This window comes from Scardinius erythrophthalmus, assembly GCF_964197995.2.
Source record: "Scardinius erythrophthalmus genome assembly, chromosome: 22".
Classification (NCBI taxonomy): domain Eukaryota; kingdom Metazoa; phylum Chordata; class Actinopteri; order Cypriniformes; family Leuciscidae; genus Scardinius; species Scardinius erythrophthalmus.
This window is the reverse complement of record NC_138242.1, coordinates 3,127,502-3,144,330: the sequence shown is the minus strand read 5'-3', so window position 1 is coordinate 3,144,330 and position 16,829 is coordinate 3,127,502. Positions and strand designations below refer to the sequence as shown.

The window sequence follows — 16,829 nt, the reverse complement described above, 5'->3', positions numbered from 1 at the left end:
TGCATCAGGTTTATTCATTTCGGAATTGGAAGAGAGCCTTGAATATAAAACAATCATTTGTGTTTCAGAAAGGGGAAAAAAAAGGATGTCAGAGGAGCTGTGGATAGTCTGTGCGGTTGATGCTGAGGGGGCAAGACGGTGAAGGAAAAGGATAAATGATGAAAGTGGGAGTATCTGGGAGGAGAGGGAGGGAGAGCGAAACAGCAGGAGACGGATAGACCAGAAGATGGAGAGAGAGGGAAAGAATGAGAGATGTGATAGGCATCTCAGGGAGCCATCAAAAACTCCACTGTGGAGAAAAGAAGGGGAAAAAAGAGAACTGACAACAGCGGCGAGGGAGCAAACGTGTTTTGACAGACATTCTGCACTTGATGAAATCTTACCTTGCCACTTTGCTGAGACACACGAATACTCTCCGAGACCTGACAAACACCCTGCTGCTGAATTATTCATGCCAGAAAACGCAATTATCCGGCACACTAATGTGGCCAGCGGCGTGAGAGCATTAAAACAACACGACACACACACAAGCAATTCCATCGTGTAAACATAAAGCCCACCGCGTTCTCCTGCCGGCTGTCTGGTCAGAGATGGCCGCAATTTAACGTTCCTTTTGATCTCCCAGTGTGCACTGCGGCGAGCGCTTAGAAGTCACGCGTGTTTGCGACCGCTGCTAAGCCACAGTGATAAGCAGAGATTGTATATCACCACCTTCTCTTCTGCAAAAGAAATAAGTCATTGTGAAGTCTTCAACCACACCAGTGACGAGGAAACAAAGGAACCAAAATAAATAGGAATTACCTCCAAAGCTTTGGCTAAAGATGAGGCGTGTTGATTGACATTAGCTTGTTCAGTCAAGTAACTGGTAGCAATAAAGTGTTTTGACTGGGGATGGACACGAGGATTCTAGTACTTGGAAGAGGTAGCAACTTCAAAATGTTTAATTTATTTATAATAATCATATTCATTTGGTTATGATGGCGTTTTGGCCAGTGTTTTGTGGTCTGGTTTCGGACACAAACGCTGCAGTGTGACGGAATAAAAGCCTCACTTCACTTCACCGCTGCTCTGTCCATTCGACTGCCGTCCATCAGTCAAGCTCTTATGTAGATAAAGCACTTCTGTGTCAGTTCCTAACCTTCACAAAACCCAGTCACAGTGATAACACCATATATTCTGTTGTGCATCATTTATTATTATTATTGAGTGTTCCACCACCAGCAGTGTTGTATTAATGACATAATAGTCCAACTTTTTTACTGGAGACTCCTGTGTTCAGTTTGATTCCGTTTGCTACTGTTAAGCTATTATTATTATTAATAATAATAATTATTATATATATTATTGAACACAAGAATGCACCTCACTAAGACATACATTCAACTTCCTTAAATGGGTTCTATTATGCTTTTTTTCTTTTCTTTTCTTTTTTTTTTACATTTTCAACTTTCTTTAGTGTGTTTTGTTGCTGTTTGAGCATGAGCTCAAAGCTCTGCAAAGTTACAAAGTCTCTCCAGCGGGAGTTATTCTCAATATCAGTGTCAGTGTTACTGAACTCCATGAAACTGTACTCATTGTAGTCTTGAGTTTTCTTCCAGGAACGAACATGTCACAATATTTCTCATTTAAATAATTCATACGCAGAATAAAGGGGCGGGGCCTGGTTGAGTGAGTTAGTAGTGTGTTGAAACTGACGGTTATGGTAAGGGTCGGGATATTTCCCAAACGCACTCAGCTTGACCAATCACAACACACTGCTCCAGCTGACCAATCAGAGCGCATTGGGCTTTTCAGAAGGAGGGGCTTCATATAGACAGGAACTAAACAGAGCGTTACTGACAGACTGGGAAGAGAGGAGCTGCAACATTGTCAAAGAAATTAAAAATAATGTTTTTTGAAAATTCAAGCATGAAAACCTGGCCAAAAACAAAATCAAGACTTTGAAAAGGGGCATAATAGGTCCCCTATAATACTAAGTTGATTAGTCATTCAGGCAAGACACACCTGAACACAATGAACCAATAAAACAATAAGAATGTGACACAAGAGACTAGGGAAGCACATGATGGGAAGGGAATTACATGTGAAAACCAGGAACCTAGACTGAATCCGAAATCGCCCCCATACCCTCATATTGGGCATTATTCAAGGGGACATCCATCCATTTGATGACTGTCCGAATTCACTCTCTCGTTTTCATTCAGTCCTTCAAGTGAGATCAGTATTAGTGGACTAATGTAGGGAATAGGGATTGAGGGTCTAAATGGAAATGTCTGATTCAGCCTTAGACTAAGCCAAATTACAAAATAAAAGACATGAAAGTGAAAACAAAACTCAAAACCAATTGTGACACACACACCTGTAGTCTTGACCACAGGAAGTCTCCATTGAGCCTTTTGAATTTTTTCTTGATAGATCAGAAGGAGATCTCTGAAGCAGTTTTGAGTTGGTTTGCTTGGAAAACTTGTTGTCAAAGCTTGTTTTGCACTCTTGAAACTATTTTATATGCATTATTTTGGGACTCAACTTCCCAGAAAATGACCCTATGAATGACGATGAGCTTTTTGTTTTCATGTTCCAATAATGCACCCATCTGTAGTCAATTGCAACTCTCTCCAAGTTGGAGTAGATGCTCACGACTGTTGGCTTGTTCAATAACAGCAACTCGTCAATCCAATCCAAAATCTGGCAGAACGGTCCAGATGACAGGGTGTACGGGAACGTCGCTTCAGCTCGGCACAGAATAGTCATTAAACACTACATTAAATTCCTCTTCATGACCAGTTCAGACTTTTCACGGATCCATTAGAGGCTGAATCTGCCAAGCTAAGAGAATCTTAATTGCGCAATTAATTTGAACACTGATGTCTACTGACAGTTGGATTTATGGTGTCTATTGAGGCCAGATCCAGACAAATGTGTGACAGGTTCTATTTTAATTCCGCTGATGAGTTGGCTTGATATCCCGCGAGGGACGCCCATTTTGCCAGTCATCTAAAAATCTGATGTGTTTTTCAGAACTTGTTTCGGAAAAATGCAAGTTATTGTTATCGACTTATTGTTGCTCAATTCCTGTTTTGTTCCAATTTCTCTCACTTCACTGAGGAACGTTTCTATTTTTAAATGTGGTTTGGAAGGATTTTGTGAATGATAAATTGTTAGGAATCGAGAACAACAATGCAACTTTTGTTTTCTCATATGGTCACAATTATTCTCAGCAGATAATATCTTCGTTTTTCAGAGTCCCTTTGTACACTCGCACTCTGTGTACTTGGTCTTTTCCAGTGCCAACAGAAAGGTCAAGCCACAACATTTATTTCCCCATGCAGCCATATTTGTTTTGAATCTGTTCACTGGATGTGGGAAACTTTAGTAACTCACAGGGGGAAGAAATCAATTCAGCATGTTACCTGGACGCTAGCGCAGTTGTTAAATGAGAGATTGACGAATGTGTTGATGGGAATTGTTGAGGGAGCTCTTTTGTAAGCTCTGGAAAGTTGTATGTATGTTTGTTCCTGCTCAACAAGTGCCTCTGATTGCCTGACAGCATGAGTGTGTTCACCATGGCATACTACCTACTGTTTTTAAAGGAAGTAGTATGCAGTATGGCAGTATGCATGTCATGCACATCTTCTGTATTTACAGTATGATACATCTAAGTGAAACGCACATTTTATGTTTTCAGAATCAGCATGTTAAGTGTAAGGGTTCACTCACACTGGACACATTTTTCTCTATTTTTTCAAGTAAAAATGTGTAAAATGGATTTTTTTTTTTTACTGTTGCAGTGCATCTTGCTGTTTTTTGAGCTTTGCACCATGATTGTCAAGCTAAAAGAAGCTGAACTTTTAAAACATACACTTATAAAGTTAATTGTATGCAAGGAAGTGACATGACAATCACAATTCGGTATGCAAATAGGTCAAACAAATAAGACCAGTTATAATGTAGTGCGCGCATATACATTTTGAATGCTGAACATACTTTGAGATTTTTAGAATTTAATCTTAGATTTCTTAAGCAAAATTAAATTTACCCGTAATAAAGTTAATAATAAAGTGCACTGCATTGTTATGTATTTATTCTGTCTCAGTGTGGATGGAAGGTCAAAACGGAGCGAAAAAGATGCATTTTCAAACAAAAACATCTTAGTGTGGACAAGGCCTCAAATGACCGTTTTTGCAGGATATATGTGTTGTATCCACAGGTGTGCGCAGGTTTGCTGTGATTTTAAGCCTGGTGTATGTGTTGATTGCAGACGGTTGTTTTTCCAGCTCTGATTGCTGACGAGCCGCACCAGAAACAAATGACACTCTAATGTGAGTTTTACCGGCAAAAGACTCAAAGCTGCGTGTGTCCAGATCTGTTGTGTTTCCATCCATTTGACTGTTTCATAGCAACAGGCAGTCGAGGAAGTGAGCTTGGGCAGGAGGGCACAGGTTGATTAAGATAATAAGCCCCTTTCTTATTCAATGGGTGTGTCTCTGTGGTTTTGTCCCAAATTACAGCCGGTTTGTTTCATCTGTCAGAACCCTGACCGCATCCCGTCTGTCTCCACCCCCCAAAAACCCTCAGAGAGAATTAATAAGACGAAGACCAAACTGTCAGTGGAAGTCACAGTCTGATGGCCTCGTCTCTTTATCCAGGGCGGCGTGTTCTGTCTCTAAAAGAGCCTCTGATATAATTATCTGTCTGTCAAAGTTCTGTTATGGCTGTAAGCCTTCGTCTTAGTCACAGGGAGGTAATTCACCACAACTTCTGCTTACAAGGTGTAAAAGCGAGACCTGCGGTCCTGTCTCTGTCCTGGCAGCCATTAGCATGAGTGTTTCATCTGAGATGTCGTGACGGTAAAATGAGAACAGAGCCGCTCCGGAGCCAAGATCGCTATCAGGATCTATTTGTGACTTGGCAGTCTTTCGGGAGTTTTTTTAACAGCGACTGAATTATCACGTTCACTGGGTCCTTGGCTCTCTCACACCTGTCTGGATGAATGCAGTACTGTAAGACCCTTAAATCACTGACTTATTATTCATTGAGGAAAAAGAAAAGTCTTTGAAAGTTCTGAACAAGGTCTGTATTGTATCTGAACTTATTTAGAACGATTTGGATAATCATTTTGGAAGACGCAAGAAAACTCACATACGTAAACCATTTGCTTCCTCATGCCGTTATGTAGACCTACATGGTAATGTAAGCCCTTCTAAATCAGTCCAATGGCAGCATCCAATAGAACGGGTGAAGATCTCTGCGCATTACTGTCTTTCCACGTGGCAAAGTAATTTACGTCCTTTTAAGCTTTTATCTGACTCCATTTTATAAAGACCTCGAATAGTTTAGCAATACATTTGATTGTTCTATTTAACTCTTTACTTATATTTTACCCATTCATATTAGGAAAACTAACAAACTCACCAGCTTCGGTCACTAAACAGAGGTAATCGGCTATATACCTGAGATCGGTCGCATTCACGCTTACACAATCAAAGATACTTTGGGATAGCCCCCGTGGTTTTGCATACACTTGAATTTAAAGTAACGTTTACTTCAGGCAGAGGTATGGCACTACTACAGGTATAAGCTGACCAACATTACTTCTCTTATAATAGCTTTGGATTGGCCATTGGCCATGCTGTGGTTTCCCACGTGCACTTATGTAAAGTAACATTAAATTAAAACAGAGGTAAGACACACCCAGATTTAGGTTGGTCAAGCAGCATTTGCTGTTCTAAACGGAAATTCACTTCTTGTCTTTGCAAAACCTAGTACACTTGAATTAGTGCCAAATATTAGTAACCTGACACAGATTTGAGGTAACATACGAATCCATTTAATCTACTTGGGAACACAATTTCAGAGTCAGTCGGAATAAATCAAATGTAACAATTTATTATGTCAGGTAAATGTATCATGTCAATTTCATAATCCGTTCAAAGATAATAAATACAAAAAATCAAATGCTCTGGAATAAAGAGAAAAGATGCAAACCTGACATTATAAAATACACTCTTGCCCACACTCCGCATCACAGGCTAATTTGAGCTACAAATCGCGCTGAGCCTCTCGTTGCATTTCTTTATATAGACAGAAGACATTTGTCTTTCACGTGGAAACATTTGCTAACAATGGGAAGTTGCATTCAGAGTTTACACCTTTTGAGGACCGATGCCTTTTGCCTGGAAGACACACCCTCCTCTGTGTGCGAGTTATCTCTAAACTCTTAAAAACTTTATTACCTTTTGTTTTACTTATTTGGGAATGAGACATTTGTACCAATCGCACTGAGACATTTCAAATGATACCAAACATGTATAATACTGTATGATAATTATTCACATTAAACCATATAGATTCTTGGGTGAATTTTGGTGATCTCAGCATGAGAGAGAGAGAGGGAGTGGGGGAAGAGGGAAAGAGATGTGGATTAGTATGATTCTGAGGTGAGACTTGCGTCTCAAATGGGGATGCTAACTTCACAAGAGAGAGTTCAAATGTTAATTTCCTTTGTTTTCTCAGAGGTGTGCCCTCTCTTCCAGTTCTTCCAGTTTTTCCAGTCTTACAGTAATAATATATCAGCATGCAACTCTGGGTGAAAATTAGACAAAATGATTGTAAATTAGAATCATTATTAAGTGGTGTGACTCCTATGTTGGAACTACAACAGGTTGAAAGAAGGTAAACATAAAGTTCTGCATGGAGTTACATTGCTACAATAAATGAACCGAAATTCAAGCATGTTTCAAAGTCTGAAACTACAATCAGAAATCAAAGCTGATTCATATGTCTTGAAGGTATCAGCATAAACGCTGCTTTTGACACAGCAGGTCAGAAAACCTCCAAAGCGGCAAATGTGACATCCATTAACGGCTCATCCCCATCTCTTCTCCACCCAGAGCCCGTGTGTTTTAGGATAGTCGAGCATCGGGAGACACTCTCTCTCTTAAAGCACAAACCCTGGCATCCCTACTGTGAAAATTACCCCGACCGTCTCCATTAGCAAGAGTGGCACGCTTAAAGTTAAATTGCTTGTTCGAACCCCTTTTACTCCCCTGAAAATGTTCCCTTGTTTTTTTTTTTTGTTCCCTTTCACTTCCCCCTCCCCCCGTTTGCCGTCCCCGTCACCAGCGCTTTTGTGGGTTGCATTTACAACATGCCAGTTTGCGGTGCTGAACCCCAAGCCAAGTACTCCCACAATTAAACCTAATATTGCAAAGTGCATTAGAAGACAATAGCATTCTGCATGCATTTTTGTTTTGCAAAACAGTTTTGAGCTGCCACCTGTTTTTGCTTAGCACTTTTTTCTCTCAGCTGTGACAGCAATTAGCCTAGCTGTTCATATGGAGCGTGCGCTGTTATAGCGCTGTACAGGCCTGATAAACAAGCCAGTTTAGAGCAGTTTTGGGACATGAGAGCTTGCTGAGAGCATGTGGTGAAGTCAAGCACAGTTAGGTCTCAAACACGCTGTTGTCCTTGTAGCAGAACGTGTTTATATATACAACAAAACACTGGTAGTGATCAAAAATAGGCTGATTATGAAACATAAAGTCTGCTGTAGGTGTATTGTCAGCTCATTACGAAAAATCAAAGTGGTGTTGCTAACATTTTTCAGTTTTTTCCTTTGACCTTCTTCATTGGGAATTAGATTCCTTGTATAAATAGGGTTTTTGGCTTCACCTCTCCAACTATTGGTGTCACCTTCACTTTAGGTGCTGACAGTTCTTTCGCTCCTCGCTTTGAGAGTCTCATCTAATCTATTTTTCTCTCTCTTTCTCGGGTCTTTGGGTCTAATTGTACCTGAAAGTCTTGAATGTGCATTAGTCGGTGTTTAATATGCAGGCTTTATCAGAAGGTGGCGGGCCAAAGAAACAGTGGTGAAAAATTTCATGTTACTATACTTATCATGCACAGGCCTTCTTTGCAATTACATACTTGACTGATTTCTTTTAGCCTCTTAAATTCATTTCCAATGACCTTTATGTCATTGGCCCGTTTGGGCGAGAAAGTTTTAGCCTTGCTAATTGTTTTAAACCTTTGCAGCAGTTTGAAGCCAGAGAGCAACATTTATCTTTTATTCATTCCTTCCTTCCTTCTGTAATGTTGTTCATTCTTTCTTTAGTTTCTTTGTTATTTATTTTTTATTTTTATAAGAGCCTCTAAAGGAAGGGGAAAAAAAACTTATTTGAAAAATGAAAAATTATGTCAATGCTTTTGAAAACGTATGTGTCAATGCTTTTGCATTATCTTGTTCCCCCGAGAACCTTTGCTTTCTTTCCGAGCGAACGCAAAGACTCTTAGGGTAATGCAAAACGATTTTTTTTTTAAATCCACAAGAAAATGCCTCTCATTTGTTTGTTTTTCTGATTTGTTTTATTTTTTGCTGTCTTCACTTGTTGTTTATTTTGAATATTTTCAGTCCTGTTTTTGGTTTGTTTGTTTGTTCGTTCAGTACTTCATTCTTTCTTCTGTTAATTGTTTTGAAAGTGTTTCTTTCTTGTTGTTTTTTTGGTTTGTTTGTTCATTCAATAATTTTTTTTTTAAGTTTGTTCTATATTTCTTGCTTTTATTAATTTCTTCATAATTTTTTAGTTTTTAGTTTGTTTTTCCTCTGCATGTTCTTTCTTTCTTTCTTTCTTTCTTTCTTTCTTTCTTTCTTTCTTTCTTTCTTTCTTTCTTTCTTTCTTTCTATTTTTTTTTTACTGTGTTAGGTTTTTGTTTGGTCTTCCTTCCTTCCTTTCGTTTGTTTGTTTCTTTTTAGTTGTCTTCACTTAATTGTTTGTTCATCCTTTTGTTTAGTTGTTTATTTTGAGTGTGTTTAGACTTTTGTTTTGGTTTGTATGTTTGTTTGTTTTTTCGTTCAATAACATACTTCTGTTAGTTGTTTTGAACGTGTTTGAAGTTGTTCTTTGTTTCTACTTTCATTAATTTATTCAAAAATCTGTTTGTTTTTCCTTTGTTTCTCTCTCTTTTGTCTCTATGTCCATTATTTTTCTTTCTTTCTTTCTTTCTTTCTTTCTTTCTTTCTTTCTTTCTTTCTTTCTTTCTTTCTTTCTTTCTTTCTTTCTTTCTTTCTTTCTTTCTTTCTTTCTTTCTTTCTTTCTTTCTTTCTTTCTTTCTTTCTTTCTTCTATCTCTCATCAGTCCCTATGGAGTGAGAGTGAACGGCAGACGTCTGCTCTTCTCTCTCTCTCTCTCTCCCCCCCCCCCCCCCTCTCTCTCTCTCTCTGTTCGTACCGTGTTCAGACGCTGTGTTATCTCTCATGGGCTCTTCTCTTCATTGTCTGTGCACTGACAGTATAATTCGAGCTCACTCTGGAAACAAAAGCATGTAATGAATGCACACCATCCAGTCTGCTTATGAATGAATTAATTACTCGCGAGCACAATGGGCCGGGTCGAGCTGCATGCTCCTTTATAACGTGAGGCATTTCCCTCTGCCAGTGTCTGAAAGAAATGTACAGTGTTGTGAAGGCTTTTGACAATGAACCAGTGGTCTGTAACACAATTTCAGACCTTCAAGCAAACTGTTGCATGTTATAAAACTTTGAGGTCAGAGACTGGCAACCTGTAGCACTGGCTTAAAGCTTCTTTCAGAATGACTGGGCATATTGAAGCTGAGATTTCAACGGTGGTGTGCTTTACTGTTTAAAGGAGCTTAGCTTTTGCTCAAGATCGTAAGTCTCTCCAGGAGGATTATACTCGTTTTATTCAGTGCTGCTTGCTAATGCACACAGGACTATAACTGCGGTGCAAACAAACACGCTCCTAATAGTCAATGCACCATTTGGTAATTTTGCGCTTGCATATTTCATAACTGGTTCAAGTTGCTCACATGGATTCGCCAACAGAAATGACTTGGAATTTTTTTTTTTGCCTGCAATATTTCACCATAATAACCCTAGGGCCCTATTTTAACGATCTGAAACTTAAGTATCAAGCGCAAAACGCAAGTAACTTTGTGGGCGGATCTCGGGCGCTGTTGCTATTATACCGGCGGGATAAATGACTCTTGCGCCCGATCTATCTATCGTAATAATGTAGGCTATGATTTGCAAAAATGAAAACTGCTGCGTCTTTGTGTAGATGAGAGAATCAAAGTGTATGCACGTTGTGCACACGCTACATTGATTATGGCCAAGTATGCGCCCTTAAAATAGCATATGAATAACATGCGCAACGCGCCACTGACTTTAAACTAGTTTTTTTTTCGGTCAGTGGCGGAATTGTTTTCTGAAACTGCAAAATAGCACCAGGGAACGTTTGCGCCTGAACACGCCTCCTCTTTGTGCTGAACCGCCTCCGGGAGAGCAAGTGTATTTCTTAGTTTACCGACGTGCGTCTGTGGAGGGAAAAGCCCGCTGTGCGCGGGTGCAAAATAGGAATGATACATGCGTCTGTGTACAAAGTCAATTGTGCTGGGTGCAAGATAGGGCCCCTAATGTGACCGCACCTTAAGTTCCAACTTCCAACGTAACTATAATAGTTAAGTTGCCCCACACATTTATGCTATGCATTTATGATCTCCAGTCATGCAAACTGTTTAGGAACAGTTTGCTTTAGCTTTTCACAGACAGGTTAATTTGTTCATTCATTCATTCATTAATTTGTTCGTTCATTTAGGATTTTTTTTTTTCCTTTACTTGTCTGTTGTTTGTTCTTTATTACTTTGTTAGTTAGTCTTTTGTTCATTCTTTCTCACACTGATTTTTTTGTCTGTTCACTTGTTTTGTTTTATTATTTATTCCAAACTGTATTACACTTACACTCTTGCTTTGTGACGGCAAGTTTTGGTTGATTGACTTATTAATATAATCTTGGAACTTTCTCTCTTTCCTTTTGATTTATCACCACAAATTCTTAGAGTACCATAGTGTTGTCATTTTGCCAAGGATTGTTACAGACAGAATGGCACCAAAATCTCTGACCTCTATAAATATAAGCTCATCTAAATAACTCGCCCAGCAAAGTAAGGGAGTAATTGATGAGGCTCTGTGTCTTTACTACGGTTGGGTATTGTTTGAATACCCAACCGTAACGATTACAATTCCGATTCTGCTTATCGATTCCGATTCTTGACGATTCCTAATTTTGATTCCAATTTGGTAGGGAGAAATCATTCACATTTATTCTAAGTTGTATTACTAAACATTTCATTGGATACCATGAACAAAAATCAACTGGATAAAGAACATTTATGCAAGGAACTTTTGCATATGGTTTAAACATACCATAGCAAAAACAACTAGCCTAACTAATTTATATTTTAAGCATTATTTAAAGACAAGTAAACACTCAGTAATTAAAAAAAGAAAAAAGAAAATAAAATAGCAATCGCACAAATGAATACAACTGAACAAAGATACATGTGATAAGTTTCGATATGGAAGGAAGAAGACGGTCGGCTGACTGAGACTCGTGCTTTTATTCACTCAAATTAATATAAACAAACAAAGTGCACTTCCATAAACTCTCTCTCTGCACAGACAACGTAGCAGTCACATGATCCCAGCCGTATGAACATCACGAGTTCTCTCTCCCGTTTCCCATTTCCGGGTGGCTTTATCCGGTCTCTCCACGCCAATCACAGGTGTTTCTCATTTTGCACTTATCGCACTACACCACTCATCTCTCTCTCTCTCTCTCTCTCTCTCTCTCTCTCTCTCTCTCTCTCTCTCTCTCTCTCTCTCTCTCTCTCTCTCTCTCTCTCTCTCTCTCTCTCTCACTCTCACTCTCTCTCTCTCTCTCTCTCTCTCTCCCACTGCCGACCTCACTGAACCACTCCCCCTCACCACAATACGATTCAAATAAACAGTGTTTTAATATTTTAAGGTATTCAGGTACGAGAACGAGTGAAATTTGCTCTTTGTCTTTTGTTGTTTGATTAGTCTTGTTATAGAGACTGCTGTAGGAATATTATGCTACTGTCACTTTAAGAGCTGCACGGATCCAATATACTGTTACACATGCATTTCATTTTTCAACTGTTCATAACCGACTTTGTTTATGAGGATATTTTGACATACTGTATTCTTGTGTGTATTTGTCTGTTCAAGTGCAAAAAGACGCAGACCTTGCACGTTTTGGATGTGTGTGCAGAACAAGTGTGTGAGTCTTCCTGCGCTTGAATGGTTTAAAATCACATTAAAATGCACAGAAAAAGGAATCAATAAAAGGAATCTAATTTTTTAATTTTATAACAAGTATCCCATTCCTGGTCTTAAGTATCCAATTCACAGAATTGAAATCAATTTTGATTCCCAACCCTAGTCTTCACTGACAACTCTGGAAACTCCTTCGAGAGCTTACAATGTTTCTCGGTTGCCATGGAGTAGCTGACAAAAACAATGTTATCCGTCAAAGGCGAGAAGTGGCCTAAAACTCACAAAGATGATTCTTCATTCAAAAACAGCAATGTTTCTGTCCATAATGCATATCAGTGCTAGAGTGAGCCGGTGAGAGGCACTTCATTGTGTCAGTCTAAAAGACTGTCCTCTCTGCGTACTTGTGCGTGTTAGGAACTAAATGAGTGTGTGAAAATCAGACGCGTGAAAACCGTGTTAGCACTGCATGGTTTCTTCCTGGCGCCTTCACCTGGTTGTTGGTTCTTAACCTGAGAGCTGCGATTGTCTGCTGAGAGCCACCTGGGTTGCCATGGCAACTGCTCGGGCATGGGATGATGGCGTGTGTGAGTGTGTGTGTGTGTGTGTGTGTGAGGTGTATTATGAAAGGAAGGAGAGATAGGGGCCTCACCTGAATGCTTGGCTGAATCTCTATAACTCATCTCCAGCTTCTTTGCTCTCGGCAGCTGGACTAAAGCCAAGCACCTGGCATTCTTCAACTGTGTGTGTGTGTGTGTGTGTGTGTGTGTGTGTGTGTGTGTGTTGAACCTTTCTTTAAACACATTACTTTGGCTTTTAATGTATACAAGTGCTACTGAGAGTGGATTTTTCCCCAATGAATCACTCTTTTAATGACTTCCCTGATGGAAAATTCTGGTTTTGGAATATGGTAGCAGATCCAAAGTGGTGTATTAGCTGTGACCAAGATGATCTACTAGGTTTAAACTAGGTCCACTTGTTCATAGACCAGTCAGAAACGATTGCAGTGTCCAAATGCACACTATGCGCACACTATTTTCTAACAATGTAATTCTGAAATTGCTTGTTCACTGATATGGAAGTGTATTTATATCATGGGTTTGAATCTACACTGTAATTTTATGTTCCTGTGAACAACAGGAGATCGTCCACTTAATGGGTGTCAAGACAATTCTCCATAGAAACCACTGTAAACACCCTGTTTAATGAGTCATGTGATCCTGCTGTGTTAATCTCCTCACCTTTCAATTCAGCACTCTGTAATTCAACTGAAAAGCTATATATATAATAGCATGTTATTCATGTATCAGCTATGATTTTATATAGTGTAAAAAGTGTGTAATTTCTACACCACTTACGTCGCCAAATAGAACTGCAAAAATAGTAGGTATTCTTCAATTGTAAACACTTTCCCCATTGGTCGAAACAGACCCATAGCCCCGCCCTAAACTTGTACCATTGGTTAAGCTGTTGCTATGTTGGGCTATGCCTACTTCAATGCTATATAGTATGCAAAAAATAGTATGCAAGCTGAGTAGTATGTCATAATTCACATTTTTCATAAAAGAGAAGGTAAAACGTCCCCGGATCACCTACTTATTCCGGTGAAATTCTAAATTGTGCGTCCGATGGACACTTTACTATCCCATGAGGCCACCGGAGAGTATTTATGTACAGTATGGTCAGAAACGACATAACCGACATCATAGGTCACATAACAATGACAACATGGCAGATTATAGTACGTCCGAATTTCATTCATACACACATTCATTCCATACAGATCATACTTTTTTAACAGTCAGTCGCAAAGTTAGTTTCAAACCAAATGTATCTACGATTTCAGACACAGCAAAAGTGTGAATATACATATGTTGGTGGAGTTAACCTATGAGTTGTTTACTTATAGTTGCATATTAAACTAAGTGCAAATAGCAGTAGATATCATTTACACTGTGTAAATAGCAACTAGATTCTATTTGCATTTAGTAAAAATAGCATATTTTCTTAGCGATAGCTGCTATTTACACAGATTATTTTCCTGTTATCACTGTAAAGCAGTTTTGAAACAATCTTTATTGTAAAAAACGCTATATAAATAAAAGTGACTTGACTTGAATATAAATAGCAATATATTCTATTTACACTATGCAAACATAGAAGTATTTTCTTTGCAATAAGTGTAAAGATAGTAGCATAGTAGTAACTTAAGATGCTATTTTTACTTATAAATAGTGGCAGATACTATTTGCACCTCGGTGTTGTTGTACATTAAACAGTATGCAATAATGACATAGTGTAAATTATTATATTTATTAGAATTATTAAATGGATGGCGCCCTAAGCCCTCACCTACCCATAACTCTACCCAATAAACACTTTATTATTAAACACACGTTAGACATTTCTACTGTTGACAATCCAGCATCTTCCCTAATTGTGTCTGGTCCAATCAGGCGCCAGTGGGCGGAGTTAGTGTAAATAGCCTCTGCCAATAAGGCGGGCGTAGTGTAAATAGAAACTCAGATTAAACTGGGGAAAGTATATTAATATTGAAACAATAAATACATTTTTTCTCCCTTAACTTATCAATATCTTTTGTGCCTTTCCTTTATCTCTTTAGAAAGAAGAACAATATGATTTAATATTGACTCCGGATGGAACGAGAGAGTTTTTGACCTTTGAAATCCCTCTCAATGACTCGGGCTCGGCAGGGTTAGGGGTCAGCGTCAAGGGCAACAGATCTAAAGAGAACCACGCTGACCTGGGCATATTCGTCAAGTCTATAATCACTGGAGGAGCCGCTTGCAAGGTGAGGAGCGTCTGCGGGGCACGTCCTGATTTTGCCGAACACATTTTGTTGATCCTGGAACAATATTCCTGTCCAAAAATTGATTCATAACCATATCCCTAAACCTAATCCCACCCATAAAATCCCTAAAATCAGATGATGAATAACACTGATGTAGAAGCACCTAACCCTGGTTATAAGCCTAAACTTGACATAAACTGTAAACTTCTCCCTCACATCTGATTGGTTGATTGGAATGTTGATCCAGGAACACGTTGCACTTGTTGAAATCAGGTTCTGCCGGCGGTCTGATTGGCTACATGCGTTTTTTTCACATTCGATCTTCATTCAAAGAAAAATGTCCTTGTGTGTGCAATCACAGGATGGGCGGCTGAGGGTAAATGACCAGCTGATAGCAGTCAATGGAGAGTCTCTACTGGAAAAGACCAATCAGGAAGCCATGGAGACGCTCCGCAAGTCCATGTCCATCGAGGGCAACAAGAGAGGCATGATTCAGCTGATCGTTGCCCGACGGCTCGCAGGGAGAGGAGAGGTACGTCACACACCGTCTTTAGCATGTACGGGAACGTCCACTGGTCTGTTTTTACATTGTGCTTTTTGGCTTTAAACTGTGCTATGTTTGCATTGTGAACATGCCCTTGTGAAACAGAAGTGCGCTTCATTTTGCTGGATGTGCAATTTCAAATCTTAAACGTATATATTTACAACAACAACAACAACAAAAAAACTAAAACTTGCAGATAATATAATATACATGAAATAAAACGCCACTTTAGAGCACATAAACAGTACACTTTCATAACTGTTTCTTTTAAAAAGTGCACTTTGTAATAGTGTACAATTAAACGTTTTATTTCAAAATACATTTTAAATCACTGTAGGGTGTTATTTGCTATTACATTTAAAGTTAATATATTTTGGATGTATGAAATTGCAACTTCATTAATTACAAATGTATTTAAATACATGACATACAAGTTTCAGTCGAAATGACATTATATTTCAGTTGCTAGTCAGTACCTTCGGCAGTACACTTTATCAGTATTTCAGACAATAGAAGTAATTATGAAATTAAATATATAAAATGTGCTTAAATCCTACTTAAGTGGGTCAAAAAATTCACTCTAAAGTTAAACTAAATGAATTTAATATAAACTTAAACTCGATTGCATTTTAATTGAAAAAGAATTTAAGTGTTTGAAAACTTTTTTTTACATTTAGTTTGCACTTAAGTATATTATTTTGTTATAAATACTCTTTAAAAAAACTATGCTAAAGTTGACTTTCTGTTGGTGTACTGTTCATTTATTTTTGTCCCTTTTATTTTACTAGGAAAAACTAATTACAAGCAGAGCAGAACATTTGTGTTTGTCTACTGAAGGACATTTCTGCAATGACACAATGAGAAATGCATTTTACTATAAAAGCCCAATATAATTTAGGCCCAGTTATTCCAAAGGTTTGTCCACTTTTGCCAGTAGGTGGCGCTGTCACTAAACTGCATGTGTGCGCTCAGGGCATTGTGGCGATGATAGATAGAAAGTTTAATTTTGAGGAAAGCCTCAAAGCGTTCCAAAGATTCAAGCTTTGCATCCTCTGAAACAAATGTATTTGTTTTGATGCATTGCATGTGATTGATGTGGTGTATTAAATAAAAGTTTTTATAATATCTGACCAACATGGCCCGGAGATTATCTGACCCAAATTTGGAGATGAAAGCTGTTTTTGACAAAATTAAAAATGGTGGACAATCAAGTGCAGAATAAATTGAAACATTGAACTCTGCGTGACCCAAGGAACCAGAACAGAGTTTCGATGGCGCAAGAGGGACTTTCGCTAAATTCGGCGATCGGGTACTACGGTATTTACCACAGGGCTACCATAAACTTTAATGCAGCATAAATAATAATAAACTACCAGACAATA

General features: G+C 38.7%; 1 protein-coding gene across 5 annotated transcripts in view; it reads left to right on the top strand.

Annotated features, from left to right (window-relative positions):
- Positions 1–16,829, top strand: part of pard3aa (par-3 family cell polarity regulator alpha, a) — a 476,999-nt gene that overhangs the window by 266,960 nt on the left and 193,210 nt on the right. For all 5 annotated transcript variants that reach the window (XM_081353162.1, XM_081353163.1, XM_081353160.1 and 2 more), the window contains 2 exons: positions 14,715–14,903; positions 15,265–15,435. In XM_081353162.1, coding sequence (XP_081209288.1) covers positions 14,715–14,903; positions 15,265–15,435 — 360 coding nt within the window. The remainder of the gene's footprint in view (positions 1–14,714; positions 14,904–15,264; positions 15,436–16,829) is intronic.